This window comes from Condylura cristata, unplaced genomic scaffold (assembly GCF_000260355.1).
Source record: "Condylura cristata isolate star-nosed mole 26May11 unplaced genomic scaffold, ConCri1.0 scaffold00017, whole genome shotgun sequence".
NCBI classification, from domain to species: Eukaryota; Metazoa; Chordata; class Mammalia; order Eulipotyphla; family Talpidae; genus Condylura; species Condylura cristata.
The window spans coordinates 17,376,629-17,392,073 of record NW_004567118.1 but is presented as its reverse complement, the minus strand read 5'-3'; the positions used below and the strand labels follow the sequence as shown (position 1 = coordinate 17,392,073).

The 15,445-nt window shown below is 35.8% G+C and overlaps 1 protein-coding gene across 2 annotated transcripts in view; it reads right to left on the bottom strand.

The window, feature by feature from the left end:
* The window catches only part of AUH (AU RNA binding protein/enoyl-CoA hydratase), a 111,883-nt gene that overhangs the window by 68,710 nt on the left and 27,728 nt on the right, over positions 1–15,445 (bottom strand). For both annotated transcript variants that reach the window (XM_012726626.1, XM_004684484.2), the window contains 3 exons: positions 10,919–11,005; positions 2,020–2,112; positions 1,191–1,247 (listed from right to left, as the gene is read on the bottom strand). In XM_012726626.1, the coding sequence (XP_012582080.1) occupies positions 1,191–1,247; positions 2,020–2,112; positions 10,919–11,005 (237 nt within the window). The remainder of the gene's footprint in view (positions 1–1,190; positions 1,248–2,019; positions 2,113–10,918; positions 11,006–15,445) is intronic.

The following is a 15,445-nucleotide window of genomic DNA, read 5'->3' as shown; positions in this document are numbered from 1 at the left end:
TATCATTCAATTACAGTTCCTACATGTCTATAGTTAAATCCTAATTACCAATAAATGCTTGCTTCTTAATAGAACTTCAGAAACATGTCACATCATCCTTTTTTAGTTACCTGATCATTCTTTTCAATTAGGTCAATTTTCTAGAACATCTTTCTTTTATAGTATTTTCATTAGTCACTGTGTAGGTATGGCAAAACAAACAAAAAAATGCATTACCTAAAAGAATGTCACTTTCATGGGTGACCAAATTAGAAAACTTAATGAGTCTTACACATAAATCTGGGTGGAAAGCTTCAGCTTGAATAAGTAATGTTTTAATTTCTACCTTTATATCCTAATCAGGCTAAATACTCTGATCAATGAACATACAATTTTAAACGATTCACATACAAACATGCCTAAAGTGTCCAACACTGCCTTTTAATTTTTCACTGTTACTGTTACACATGAAGTTATACATGTGCACATCTCAGAATAAAGTCTACTTTTTAAAAGAACAAATTCACAACATGAAAATATCTACAAATTCTCACGTCAGATAAAAGGACAAAAATTTCAGATTTATTGGGTGGTGTAAGGTTTCATTATCACCACTGGAAAAAGTGCCATCTTAAATGGGTCTTCCCAAAGAAGCAGGCTTTTTTGGCAATGACCCAAAAAATCAGCCCTTCCTCAGCTCTACCTTAAGGCTACTACTTACTCACCCCACCTGTGCTGTTGCAGAAAAACACAAGAAAGGTGGCATGAAGCTGGGGGAGCTCCACCACCCCTACAGACACATTCATGTGTGTGCACACACGTGAACAGTGCACATACATGCAGGCGCACACACACTGGGTCTGACTGTGTGCATGGCTCTGTGAGCACAAGTTTATATGCTCACATAAAAGTTTCAAAATAATAGTGCGATCCTTCAGGAATAATGTAACTGGTAAAATAATTCACAAATAAGAAATGCTATGGAAAAGGAAACAGGAAAAAAAAGAAGAAAGAGAGGCAGAAAGCGAGCAACAGCCAGCATAACTATCATCTTCACACCTATCTAGAGAAGCCAAAAGACCAAGTTGAATAAGGACATTGCTACAGAAGCGTTAGTCAGTGCTGCCTTTTCAATTTACACTCTTCTAGTGCATGCCCATATGAGAAATAAATCAAGAGAAGAACGTGAGATGAACATGAACAATTCATACCTCCTCCAGGAATAATGGCCAACTTTGTTTCAACGAGACCCATTTTTGCAGAGGAAGCTGAAAAGAAAATTAAGTAAGATCTGTATCAACAAATTCAAATAAAGTGACTTAAGCAGTTCATAAGCAAAAAAAATTCTCTTGGTTAATAAGTTTCCGCAAAAATGTTTTAAAAAAAGATCACTTCAAAAATCATGTATTTGATAGAAATAAGTAATCACTCTCAATGCTGTATCTTAAGAGTCATACATTTTCTGTTAAAAGTTGTTTAATGCAAAAAGACCAGGGTTATGGCTACGTTATGCCAGGTCATGCATAACTTAGACTTAGATCGCATGCATAAGACTTAGATCCCACTAAGCAGTCGGGATCAGAACAGGCTGACAAGTATGAATTCCTGAGCAGCATGCATAGTCCTCCAGCTCAAACAGCTTAATATGTCATATCAGATATGGCAATTTTTCAAGACCCAGTCTCGTTACTTTTGACAACTGATTTCACCATTCTGCCAGGTGGCCTGGGGTCCTCTTTCCATGTTTATTTTCACAGCTACTGACATTTTATGTCTCCCATTCTAGAGGAGGAAGCTAATCTAAAAAGGCCAAGACCTAAGATCCAACCTCAGTTCTGTCTGACCCAAGTCCCCGCCCTTGCTCCTACTGCAGACACAATTAAAACACTTTTCTGGACTGGGAATTTCAAGTACATCAGATTCAACCAGTGACTTTTTCAAAATAGTCTATTCAACAGAAAAAGAATAGGGTATTTGAAATTATCTGAAGCATAAACAAAATGTTCATGTCATTTTTAACAGTTATGTTTTAATTCTCACCTGCTACTCTTATATCACACGCTAGCGCCAGTTCAAGACCACCACCTAAAGCCAGTCCATCTATTGCTGCAATCGTTGGCACTGGAAGATTAGCTGAAATAGAAAGAAGATGTTATTCTTCCTCTGTAAGATTGCTACCTTACTATATAATGAGATTTTTCTAAATTACAACATACAAATTTCATTTTCACAAATAGTTCAAAAACTGAATGGTTAATTAATTTGACTATAAAAATGTGAAGTTAGGCTGATCAACCTTAATATGTAAAGTGCATGTGTGGATATTAAAAAGGTGCCATTTCATTTATTCTCATAACAAAAAGTAAACGATAACTGTGTGACATGACAGAGGTGCTAGGTTATGCCATGTGGTAATCATACTGAAATATATGTTTCAAGTCAGTACATCATACACCTTAAACTTGTACAATGCTGTATGTCAAGTGCATCTTGATTTTAAAAGCAAATAAAAATTAATTAAAAGGTATCATCCTGGAAAAATCTCTTTTCCATAGGTCTTTGAATACATGAAATTCTACAGAGTGGACCATTCCTTACCCTTTTAAAATATATACAAATTTGTTAAAGTGCAGTGTCTTAGTCACCAATGAAGGAATTGCTCTCATTTGTCCTAAAGAGTAAAGTCTGAAAAGCCTGGGAGGAGTATCCATAGATGCTGCCACCTCAGGCAGAAGCTTTCTTGGGAGAGCAGGGATGCAGGAGCTTTAGGAAGGGGTATGTTTCACTATTTGAACCTGTCTATGAATGTAAAGAACAGGACATGTTCAAAGGTGCTCCAGGTAATGACCTTTACTATATACTTAGTTAAAAAAAGGAGAAAAGAAAAGCAGCTGTGTCAATATTTACAGTCAAGAAAAAGTTTAATGAAGAAATGTACTATTTTGTTTGACGAAAAGAAAATTCCATCAAGGTAAAAACAAGCTAAATTGAATAGGTCCCAAAGTTACCTTAAGCCACTGCAAATACAATGGAATTACTTTACCAGGTCTCAATGCTTCTTCCTTCCTACAAACCAGATCTCACAATCAGAGATAAGAAAGATGACGTGTAATCAAAATTCTCATGAGCAGGGCATCTCAACTGACCTCCTTCACTTGCTACCTGCCCCTCCAATGCATCTTCCCCATTTTCTATGGGGTGATTTTACTAAAATGTAAATATAATCATAGTAACAATGGCTTGTTCCAATTCAGGATAAAAATGGAGAAAACCTTTAGGACACCACAGAAGAATTTGTTGAACTAAATCCTACCTGCATCCCAAGTTCTTCTCTAACTCAGACACAGCCTCCACATTTCCAGCCCAAATTACAAGTAACTCCAGAGTCAATTCCTTCCAAACCTGTGTGCAAACTGCCTTTCTGCTGAATGCCTAAGTAATTCCTACCTACCCTTCAAAATACTGCTCAGAAGTCTCGTCTTTCATGTTTCCATGGCACTCTGGCTTATTTCTCTAGTAGGGTTCAGTACCAGAATGCCCATCCTGTAACAACTTAACAATATCTTCCTTCTTACCTCTTGGATTAAAAACTCAAGGTTTTTCACTGCCACTTCTCTACTACATTAAACCTGCATTCACCCTACTTATCTTTTCATTATAGGTGTAACTCAGAGATACTGCAGGTTTAGATCCAGACCACCACAATAAAGTGGTGGCTCAGCAGGTTAAAGCACAGCACTAAGAAACTAAGCCATTTCAACATGAGTTCGATCCCCACCCCAGAGGTGACCACATGGCGGAGCAGACCTCTCCTGACCTGCCCGCTGCTCCCCTCAGCAGTGTATTTCACCAGTTAGCCTGTTCTGCTCCCCACTCTGTCTCTGGTGAATCCTCTTACCGCCCCTGCACCTCTGGCCTGCACCCCAGCTCTGTATGCATAAATAAATAGATCTTTAAAAGAAAGTGAATCAGAAGATTTTTGGGGGGTTCCTGTACATCTATGGTTACACTATAATTCAGTCTATTTTAAGTGTACAACAGCATTATGTCTAAAAAATTGTACATGCCCTTCATGAAACATAGTGCAGTCACATAAAGTAAGCAAATGCTGTTAAGAAAAAGGTACCAATAGATTTGCTTAATTTGAGGTGCCCATAAACCTTCAATATATAATCAAGAAGATGTGATCTATCCACACAATGGAATACTATTCAGTTAGGAAGAAAAATGAAATGCTGTCATTTTCAGCAAAATGGAGGGAGTTTAAGAGAACTGTGTATTTTGAAAAGCAAGTCAACACAGTGAAAACAAATACTGAACATTTACATAACAGATAATTTGATAAGGTATAACACTTAGAAAACTAATCAACATCAATAAACACCATGAAGGCTCTGACTGGTTCAGAGAGACAAAGAAGAAATGAACAAGGAGATATAAGGAATAGCGGGAGGTTGGTAAGAATAAATCATTATCTACAAAGCTCAATAAAACAGAGCATACCTGTATTAACTTCTCTCATTTAAAGGTTTAAAAAAGAAATAGTCCTACAGAACTACAGAAAAGACAAACTACACAACATCCCCAAGCTGGAGAGGGCCCAGAAGGGCACAAGTTGCTCTCTCTTTGCAGGTGAAACACTGATACACTAAGTGCTTCACATCTACAGCAAGTTGGTTCTTCAGAAAGAGAAAGAACAAAGGCCCAAATATATATACTGGTGAGTTTAGTGTTAAAGCAACCTAAGGTTGAAAATTACAACCTAAGATTCCCCTTAGATTTTCCCCTAACATGAAAACAAGTGGACTTAATACACATGAAAAAAGAATTTTTTCTTCATATCAACATGTACGATGAAAATACAGACTACTAAATAAAAGTGTTGACGAAACAAAGTTAATAATAAATGACAAAGATAATCTTCCTTAAGCCCTGAACATAAAAGAAAAAGCAGAGGAAAAGTAGAATCCTGGTCATTTGTAATGTTCTTTCTACTGCAACACAAAGAGAACTGACTCACAAGGAGTTGACAAAGCTATGTTCTTCACTTTTATTAGGCAGCATTCTCAAGTATAGTCGCAAGTCTATACTTATTTATAAGAATCATAAGATTAGATTTAAAAATCACACTTAAGCAACAGGGAGATAATGTTTCTTAAAAGTAAGAAATGTCAATAGAATAGTGAAAGTACTTAGTACATATTTTTAAAAATCAAGTAAAATTGAGTATTGAAAATGCCCTTCCTTTCCCTTCATTGCAAGAATACTAAGAGATCTGGTGTTTATAAAATAAAGTCATGGGAAACATGTTCAATAAAGAGGTTTCTGGTTCCACAAGACTCAGAATAGGGGGTTTCCACAAAGCAGTGTTGGGAAAGGAGAAATAAACAAATTGCAGTGTGCTGACCTGACAGATAAGAGTTCTAGGAGACAAGTCAAAATTACCAGTTGCACAAGTTTTCTTAATTCTAAAGTCAGAGAATATAACCCATTTTTCCTATCTGCTTAGACCTTTTAGAAGCAATCAAAATTATTTTAAAATGTGATAGCTAAGAACATTAACAACTTTTCTGAAGGGCGTAAAAGTGTTTTAACATACAATTCACATAAAATATAAAACACAAAATGACAAGAATGTGGAGCCTTACACCCTCTCAAATCATTAAATGGGCTACACTACTTAGTATTTATGGATATTAATCAACATACATTGCCATTATATAAATCAGTCTATAAAATTTTCTTTCTAAATAAGTAGAACAGCTTAATTAATATTCAATGAGTAATTAAATTTATACTTATAAATCCCAAGTCTCTAAAGTAATTCTAATTTTTGCCATAAAGATATGTTACTTAGTAAATTGTTTTCAGGAAAATGTGAGTCATCTCAAAGCACAGAATAGTTTCATAGCTATCAAACATGCTTATTTTTACATCCAGTGTTTCTTCTTAATCTGAGAGGAAATGCAATAGAACACCTGTAGAAGGCAGATTTTCAGTTTCAAGGAACTGAGGAATATAAAACTGACAGTTGTGTAAGAGTGCAGTGGAATGAAATAGGAACGGTCATGAGTAATGGCGATGCCCAACAGTGATAGGAAGAAATTATGACTCAATGGTTACGCAACCAATGGGATCAGATACTATTTTGAGTTTGGTACCAGGAAATGAGCCAGGAATGACAAAGAAGATAATAATCCTTTGAAATGCTCCTAAAATATTATTAAAGCAAACAAAGTTTTGCTATTTTAAGAGAAAAAATAGGAGCTGCAAAGGAAGACTACGGTCCACTTCCAAGACTTCCAAAAACATCACTGAGAGCGTTAATAGGTCAGAGGGTCATGAATATGGAGAAACAGGAAGTGAGGGTCTGTCCTCACTTTCACATTCCTAGAAAATATATAACCAATTTGACCATAGAGGAAAAATTGCTAGTCTCAGTAATGATTTTAAATTTGGTTTTACTGTAAGAATGATGTTCTTGTAACAAAATAAAGAAATCCTATTTCAAAAGAAATATATTATAGCTTACGGGAAATCTAACTTAACTAAAATCATTCAAGAAGAATAAAAGCAGGTTAACTGAAATTATAATAAATTCCTAACCACCCTTACTTTCAATTAAAATCTACCCTCAGTTTAATGTACTCTCCCATCACTGACTTTCAAAGGAATCCCAAGAAAATAAAGCCACCAGTGCTCAAAGCCGAGGGACTTACTGTACCTCATCTCTTCTGGAGGCCCCACCCAAGCCCAGAAAAAAGGAATCAGCCTGAAGGTCAACAAACACACCTCACCTCATCACTGGGATGAGGGATGGGTGTTTCAAACTAGAGTCCCTGTTCCCAGGAGTCAGGAAAGTGATCACTGAGAAAAGCAGTTTGATTTTGCTGAGCCTATCACTTAGCCACCTGCCTCATTACCTTTCTATGTTGTTGCCTGTGGATCTAGCAAGTACTATAAAGGACTTACTATGTGTGGCCACTGTCCTGAGGAACTGACAAATATTACTGCAACCTCCTACGACACCAGTCTTCTGACCTCAGAACTATGACCTGCATTATACAAATGGAAACATCAGGCACACAAGAGCTGCTGCCACTTGTCTGGCACAGCCACAGTTTGAGCACAAGTCACCTACCTGGCTCCTGGGTCTTGCTCACTACTTACTACCTACACACCATTCTCAAACCCCATGTCCAGAGTCCCTGAGGAAGACAACACTGTAAGTCACACTTCCATCCTTCCCCACAGACCTAGGACCCTGTATCTGAGGAGAAATGCTGAGACTCCTAGAAGTCAAGAGGACACTGGCTCTGTGCTCTAATTTCACAAGACCTGGAACAACATCGCTCACCAGGTCCACATGGGGGATCCTGCAGGCCCACTGCAAGTGCCAGTCAGTTTACAGTACCTAAAGTGCTGGCAGCAGTTTTCCCTGAGAACCCCCAACCCCTGTATATAAATGCAGAGGAAGGCCAACACTTCCTACCAAACTTCCAAATCAAATAAAGCTCCAGGGAGAAATGCAGGGAAGAGCTGATGGTGAAGTTAAGTCACCACATACACCACTCAGCAGCTTGTCTAGAAGATTTAATACATTTAATGACATCCACCATCTACCAATGTTCCAATTATTGGGAAAAAACTTGGCACTTCAGATACGGTTTGGCATGGCAAATGTAGTTACTCCTATTTTTGATAAAAACATATACTGGAAGTATACTGGTCCCATCTAATCTGTGCGAGATACATTTCTATATACCCAATGAATAAAAGAAAGAAGATAGTACCAAACCCTAAAAATGATGTTTTTACCTATACACACCTACTTATGATAAAGTTTAACTTATAAACTATGTACAGTAAGATTAACAACAACCACTAATAAAATAGAACAATATAATATGGTATAATAAAAGTTATATGAATGTGGTATCCCCCTGCCCAATATCTTATTGTTGTTAGTACTTTCAGACCATGGTTGACTGCGGGCAACAGAAACTGCAGATGAAAAAAAAAAAAACACAGATCAGGGGAGACTAGTGTAGTTTATTTTTACCTGGTCGGAAAAAAAGATGTATAACATCACTGCCCTGCCTCACTAACTCTCAGCATCTATCTATAACCTTGCTATTCACAGTGTGATATGTGAACCAGAAGCATTAGCATCACCTGGAAGTTTGATAAAAATGTGAAATCCAGGTTCACCCAGAAGTACTGAGCCAGGACCTGCACCTTAAGATTCCTCAGGTGAAGCACTGCCTACTTCAGCTTATCCAAGAGGATGTGGCACTCTCACGTTCCCACAGGTAACATGCTGACCAACTATGCTGATAGCAATGTTGACAGGTGAAGCAGTAAGAGCCTTAATTCCTGGGGCGTAACTTGTAAGATATTTAAGACATATATATAAGTGTTTGTAGCAGCTTTATGTGTAACTGTCCCAAAATGGGCACAACCCAAATGTCTGTCGTAAGGCACAACTACACAACTGAATACCACCCAACAATAAAAAGAAACCACCAGGACCCCTTGAACCTAGACTTTGTTTGCCTCAGTTTCCTGTTATTGAGCCCCTAGGCTAATAGAATTCCACAAAACCCCAGGTTGCTGCCAATCACCAGTGAGAACAGACTCTGCATTCTGCAGAGGCTTCCTGCTTTGGGGCAATGGTTCCAGAACCACATGAAAACTGATGGCTACAAAGCAAAGATGCAGGAGGCAGAGGACCAGATGTGGAAATGACTTAGTTCTCGTTAGCATGCTAAAATGCACACCAAGGGTGGAGACATAAGATGCTAATGGGGCATGTGACATGAAGAAGCATGTAACCAATCTATGCATGCCCTGGTTTAGCCCCACCTAGAACATTCTATGATGTTACCAGATCAAGACCATGGCTCAGGGCAATTGCCGCCACTTTCCTATTATGTGATCCACAGTATCTGCCCCTGGACTGAAACCAGTTATTCACTTTTTCAAATTCTGTGGAACATGAATTCATAAAAGCCAAAATCTATACCAAGTGCTTACTTTAATATGTGCTATTTATTTTACATCAATAAACACATTTTTTAAAATTCTATAACTGTATTAACAGGAAATTAACGGAGGTACACATTTCATTACATTTATAAACAGGTTAGCTGAGAAATGTAATTTAAAATGGATAAATTAAGTGTTACAGATAAAAGTTCACTTAAAACTACAAAGAAAACACTAGGAGAAAGGACTAAAGAGAAAAACTTTAAACTGAAAATATACCAATTCATTGGTCACAGTAGGACAACAGAATTATCTAAAGAAACAAGGATCAAGTTAATTGCATCAAGCCAAAGAAAGATAAGGATGAACTCAGTCATTTCAAAAAAAAAAAATGAGTATCTGTACTAAGGGCCTTCGCCAATATAAAAATATATTTAAATACATGATTAAAATATATTTAGGGGAAAAATAAAATTATATTACACATAAGAACTTTCCATCTGGAAAACAAGAAAATTTACTGATAAATAACAGTAACTAATATAAGTAATTGATAAATTGGCTAATATAAAAAGAATCCATATACTTAAAAAGCTTTCTATAGATCTACAATAACCAGATTTCAACAGAAATAAGGGGAGAATCCCAATCAAGGAAATAAATGTATTAAAATAGTTAAAGATAAATAACAGGAAAAAATACATGATAAAAACCAATTTGAAGAGAAATAAATTACTTTTTGGGACACTGAAAAATTAATGACCTCTCCTGAAATCAGAGCCATGCACTTCATAAAAGAAAAGGTAAACTATCATAAAAAATAATCACAGATCATTTTTCTCTTTATCCTAAAATCATTTTAAGAATTGATGAATGGAAGTTACCCAAGAAAATCTTCCAGGACAAAAGAAAAATGAAAGGAAGTTAGTACCCTACCCTGTAGATATTGCAAGTTTTTATTTTAAAAGTTACGAGAATTCAACTATGTGGTACATTGAAAGGCAAAATCTGTAATAAAATGTAACAAAGATTAATACAAAAATGGTCTTTGAGTAAATAAGCAATAATTCAATAATGCTATCGAATGCAGGATAAAGAATGTAAAAAGGCAATTTAAAAAAAGGGAAAAGACGAACAGCACAAACATCTGGGAATACAAATTCAAATATTGTGATGCTTTTTTTCCTTAACCTTGACAAATTTAAAATATAGCCACCCAATTGCTGATAGCATATGACAAAACACGTACAATTTTAATGGAAATATAAATTACTGTAATTGTTATGAATATAATATGAATATAATCTAGAAGAATTTATCAAATGTAAGATCGACTGTGATTCTTAAAGCTGCCATTCCATGTTTACAAATCTCTACTATAAAAACACATGCTGAAGTTCCCAGACTTCTGTACAAAAACATCCACTGCTTTATCATAAAAAACAAAATCAGCAAAAGAAAAAAAACAAGATATTCATTAATATTAAGAAATAACTTAAAATTGTGGATAAGACACAATGTATTACCAAGAAGCAACAAATTTAGAAGTATTAATAAGAGTGATATGTGCTGAGATATAAATACTACATCAAAGTTTTTTATTCTAAGGAAATAGTATAATCCTATTTATGTAAAAATACAAAAATATCCAAGTATATAAATCTATAAATGTATTTGTACATTTATAGATTTAAGCTGAAGTTTTATGTCTTATGTCTTATTTCCTAGTAACTACCTTAATATGCTAAATCACCTACACAGTCACTTTTAATTATGAAATATTTTTCAACATTTTTTAAAATTAAATATATCACATGCTGTTTCACAGCAACCAGGTATAAGTGATTATTACCTAATTGTACAAGTATTCTAACCCAAGATTTTATATAAAGACAAGGTGCATTTGAGGTCATTCTTCAGCATGCTAAAAGCAAGATTTAATTGTGCTTACCAATTTCATTAATCACTGATCTTATTTTGGAGACGAAAGGACCAACTTCACTGGAACTCATTTTCACTCTTTCCTTAAGGTCAGCACCTGCAAAGTATTTTATTTACAAATATAATCTTGTTATTAAAAAAAAATAAGGCAATTAAGTTAAAAATTTAAGACTCGTATATAAAATCAAGCTCAACTGAATTTGTTAGAAGTATCATATTTTCTAGATTTCCCTTCCAAGTGACCATCAACAAGAAAATAAAATATCTGTCCATTTATATCCACCATGTGCTACTTGTTTGCTCCATACACACACACACACACACACACACACACACACACCTCTGTAGTCTACTTAGGGAAGTAATCGTTTTCAAACTTTGTGATCTCCAGATTCCCTGGTACTTTGTTCAGATTATATTTAACAACATTTACTATACTATTCATTGTGTTAAATCAAATACCTGCAGCATGCCATTTCCTTGGTTCTCAAAAAGATATTGACAAGTTTACCCACAAATTGCTTTTGATCATCAATGCAAAAAGCCACCCACTGACAAGAACAAGAAGCACATGAGACTCGGTACTATGAAGCTCATTCTGACTTCACAAATGCCCTCCGGGTGACTGGAGACTATGTTAGAGAATCACTGGCTCTAAAGTAGGAGCAAATAGATAATTTCATAATTATGAGTATATCCCAAACTTTGAAACAGAGAAAAATACAGATGAGATTCCTAAAGAGATGATTTTGCTCTTTGGCTCAACATTCTTTTAAATAAAAGTAAACTAAGAAAAGGTAGACCCTATTTAAATTCACAAAGGAGTTACAAAGTCAACTGTGAAACAGAAGGTAGACACTGAGCTATTCGCTTGCATTAGTCCATTATAAACTGAATTGATATAACATCAAGTGTTATTTTGCAGCTGGAATATGCTGAGCACACACACATAAAGCATAAAGCAGAAACCCTACAAACCAGCAGCTCTCAGGTGTCAGTATCACAGCAACTTTCTTGACCATATGGCCAAGAAAACATGGGCAATAACATTCAATTTTTTATTAGCCAAAAAACATAGCAAAAAATTGGAAATAACCTAAATAGCCAGCAAGAGGACTTTAGACATATTTATATAACAGAATGTTGTAGATGTGGCATGAAAATAAAGAAATTAAAGTATAAAGATAGATAACAATGTTATATGGTCTATTACCAGATATATTTATAATAATTGCAGAAAGTTATACTGTCAAATAAATATTTATCTATATCAGTCTTTAAACCTGATGTTGTTTAAGTTGATTTTATTGTTAGAAGTTGATTTTTTTTCCTATGAAAGAGTAAAATTTAGAAAAAGAAAAAACATTAGTAGGGTCAAGAAAATTCTAAACTAGAAAGATAAAAAGATTGTTAAAAGTGATCTTCAACATTTTTTGCTACCACTATTGCTAAAAGAAGCAAAAAAAAAAAAACTCCTTGATATTTCCTTAAATTATAATTCTGTTATAATTATATCCAAAAATTACCATTTAAGTTTAAATAGTTACAAGACCTGCAGTACCCGGCAAACACTGGAATTGTACAATACAAGAGAAATACGTCATTGTCCATGCACCCAGTGGAACCTACATGCCACAGTGACTTAATTCTCAAAATCATCCTAAAACATACAAACAAAACCCCTGCTTTACAATATTACATCATTTATTTTCTCTTCTTTTTTTTTTTAAAGATTTATTTATTTATTCATACAGAACTGGGGTACAGGCCAGAGATGTGGAAGGTGAGAGGATTCACTAGGGACAGAGTGGGGAGCAGAACAGGCAGATCGATAAAGTACACTGCTGAGGAGAGCAGCAGGCGGGTCAGGAGAGGTCTGCCACGCCATGTGGATCTCCTCCAGGGAGGCACGAGGATCGAACTCATGCAGAAGTGGCTTAAGCTTCTTAGTGAGTGCTTTAACCCGCTGTACCACCAGGGAGGGTCCCAAGTCTTTTCTTTATGAACTGATTTCTACTTCACTTTTCTGTAACTGTCTGATAAAACTGGCTTGATGTTGCTTAATATTGATCATGCTATCACCTTTCTTTGCAACAAAATATGTATATAAATTAAATTAATTTTTATTAAAGTTCCTATAACCATGAAGCACAAAATTTAAAAGTTTTCTTCCAGATTGACTTGGCATTAAAAGTATTGTGAACACAAAGCTGATTGAAACATAAGTGTACTACAAACCTGGTAACCATCATTAAAGAGTAAAACTTCCATTAGAAATATATTTCGACCCTCCCTGGTGGCACAGTGGGTTAAAGCACAGCACTAAGAAGCTTAAGCCACTTCCACATGAGTTCGATCCCCACCTGCCCTGGAGGTAACCACATGGTAGGCAGACCTCTCCTGACTCACTCGCTGCTCCCCTCAGCAATGTACTTCCTCGATCTGCCTGTTCTGCTCCCCACTCTGTCTCTGGTGAAGCCTCTCACCGCCCCTGAGCCTTTGGCCTGTACCCCAGTTCTGTATGCACAAATAAATAAATCTTTAACAAAAAACAAAAAAGAAGAAGAAAAGAAATATATCTCAATGATATTAATGGGACCATCTCCTTTCCTTCCATTATTCTTTATCTGTGCATGAAAATCATTTAGTGCTAAAATGAGGCAGGATATATATATGATTTTTATTCATGCAGAGAAACTTTCTCCCATAAACGAAGGAGTTTTAACATCATTACCCAATTGTTTTCACTCCTTTAGAGAGAACTCTGCTGAAAAGTTACATATTAACCATGAAACATTTAACGATTCCAAGACAACTCTATCAAGTTGTCTTTAAATTATGCTGAAAGCAAAGTATTGGAAATTGCCATAAGAACAGGAAGTGTTCTTAAGGAAGTTCCACTTAAGGAAGTGGCTTAAGCTTCTTAGTGCTGTGCTTTAACCCACTGTGCCACCAGGGAGGGTCGAAATATATTTCTAATGGAAGTTTTACTCTTTAATGATGGTTACCAGGTTTGTAGTACACTTATGTTTCAATCAGCTTTGTGTTCACAATACTTTTAATGCCAAATGTATTTTAAAAAACAACTGCCCCTCTCTTTTTTCTGGGGGACGGGGGGAGGCAGGCAATTCAGAGGGGTTTCTCCCTCCTGGAGCAAGGAAGAAAAATAGTACCTGAAATGAATGTCATAAAATGCATGAAGGGCAGCCATGAAGGGAAGATGGCAAAGAGTAATTGTAACCTACAAATCAGCCAGAGAAGCTTTATAAATAAGTACATATGGCAGCTGTGTATCAGCTAAACTATTTGTACCATCTGAATGACTGAAAATAATAGCCCAATCTAAGGGGTCATTGCTTTTAAGGCACTTCCTTCAGAGTGAAGTTGTTAGGTCATATGGAATGCAAAAGATAATCTTTAAAAGCTAGCACCAAATTGTTTTCTGAATTATTTCCACCTCCTTACACTGACACCAGCAGTACATTATCACCAGCTGCCCAGAATTGCTCTTGTTACACATAGCTGTGCCCATCTACTGAAGGAGAATCAGAAGTTGCACTTTCCCCACAGTAAGAAATGAAGTGCCTCACAAGTCTGTCAGTACTGTCCTAGCAGAGATCTAAGTCATTTCTGAACCTGTCCAATTTATGAACATATGCTGTCAATCCTTCATATTTATTCCAAACATGCTTTTTTTCCAATTTTATTCAACCCAAACATCAATCAGAACAAGATAAACAAGTATATCCACACAGCCCAAGCAAATCTTTAACCTTAAAGTAGCACGACATAGAGCTGATTCTATGTGAGTCCTGAGGGGGTTTTCCATAGAAGACCATGAGGTAGATGTCTTGTTTTCCTATACTGCATGATCTTGTGTGGTGATTGTATTGCAAATAAAATGAGAAGGAGTCTTATTATTCTCTGGAAGAACATATGTAATGTTGAAAATATTTTCTCTACAAATGTTTGAGTAGAATGTTTCTCTCTCTGCAGTCATCATGGTCCACTGTACTGTGATTACACAAGTTTTCTACTGTAAAACAGATGAGGTTAAATTTTCTTTCCTATTTCACCTAAATTTCCAAATTCATTTTTGGCATAAATATTCCTAATATTATTTTACCAGTTTAAAACTCTGCAAAATGTATACCTATAATGTCATTTTTCAATCTAAGTATTAATTCTTTGTTTCTTAATCTTTGCTCAATCTTGCCAGAAGTTTCACTATTTGACTTTTCAAAGACCCAGCCTCAGCCTTTATTATCCTATCTTTGTTACCATGTGCTTCCCCCTTCCCCTAAGTTCATGGTCATCTTCACTTACTTCTTCCTACACTAATTGGATTTATTCTAGAGTAGTTGTTCTTGTTGTTTTCCATCTCTTAAATTGGATACTTATTCATTTTGGCATTACTCTTTCCTAAAGCACAATCGTAACTATATTATACAACTTTCAAAAATACTCATCTCAGAATTTGGATCCTAATATGTTATATTTTCCAGTTAAGAATCCTTTGTTCGGCCCTCCCTGGTGG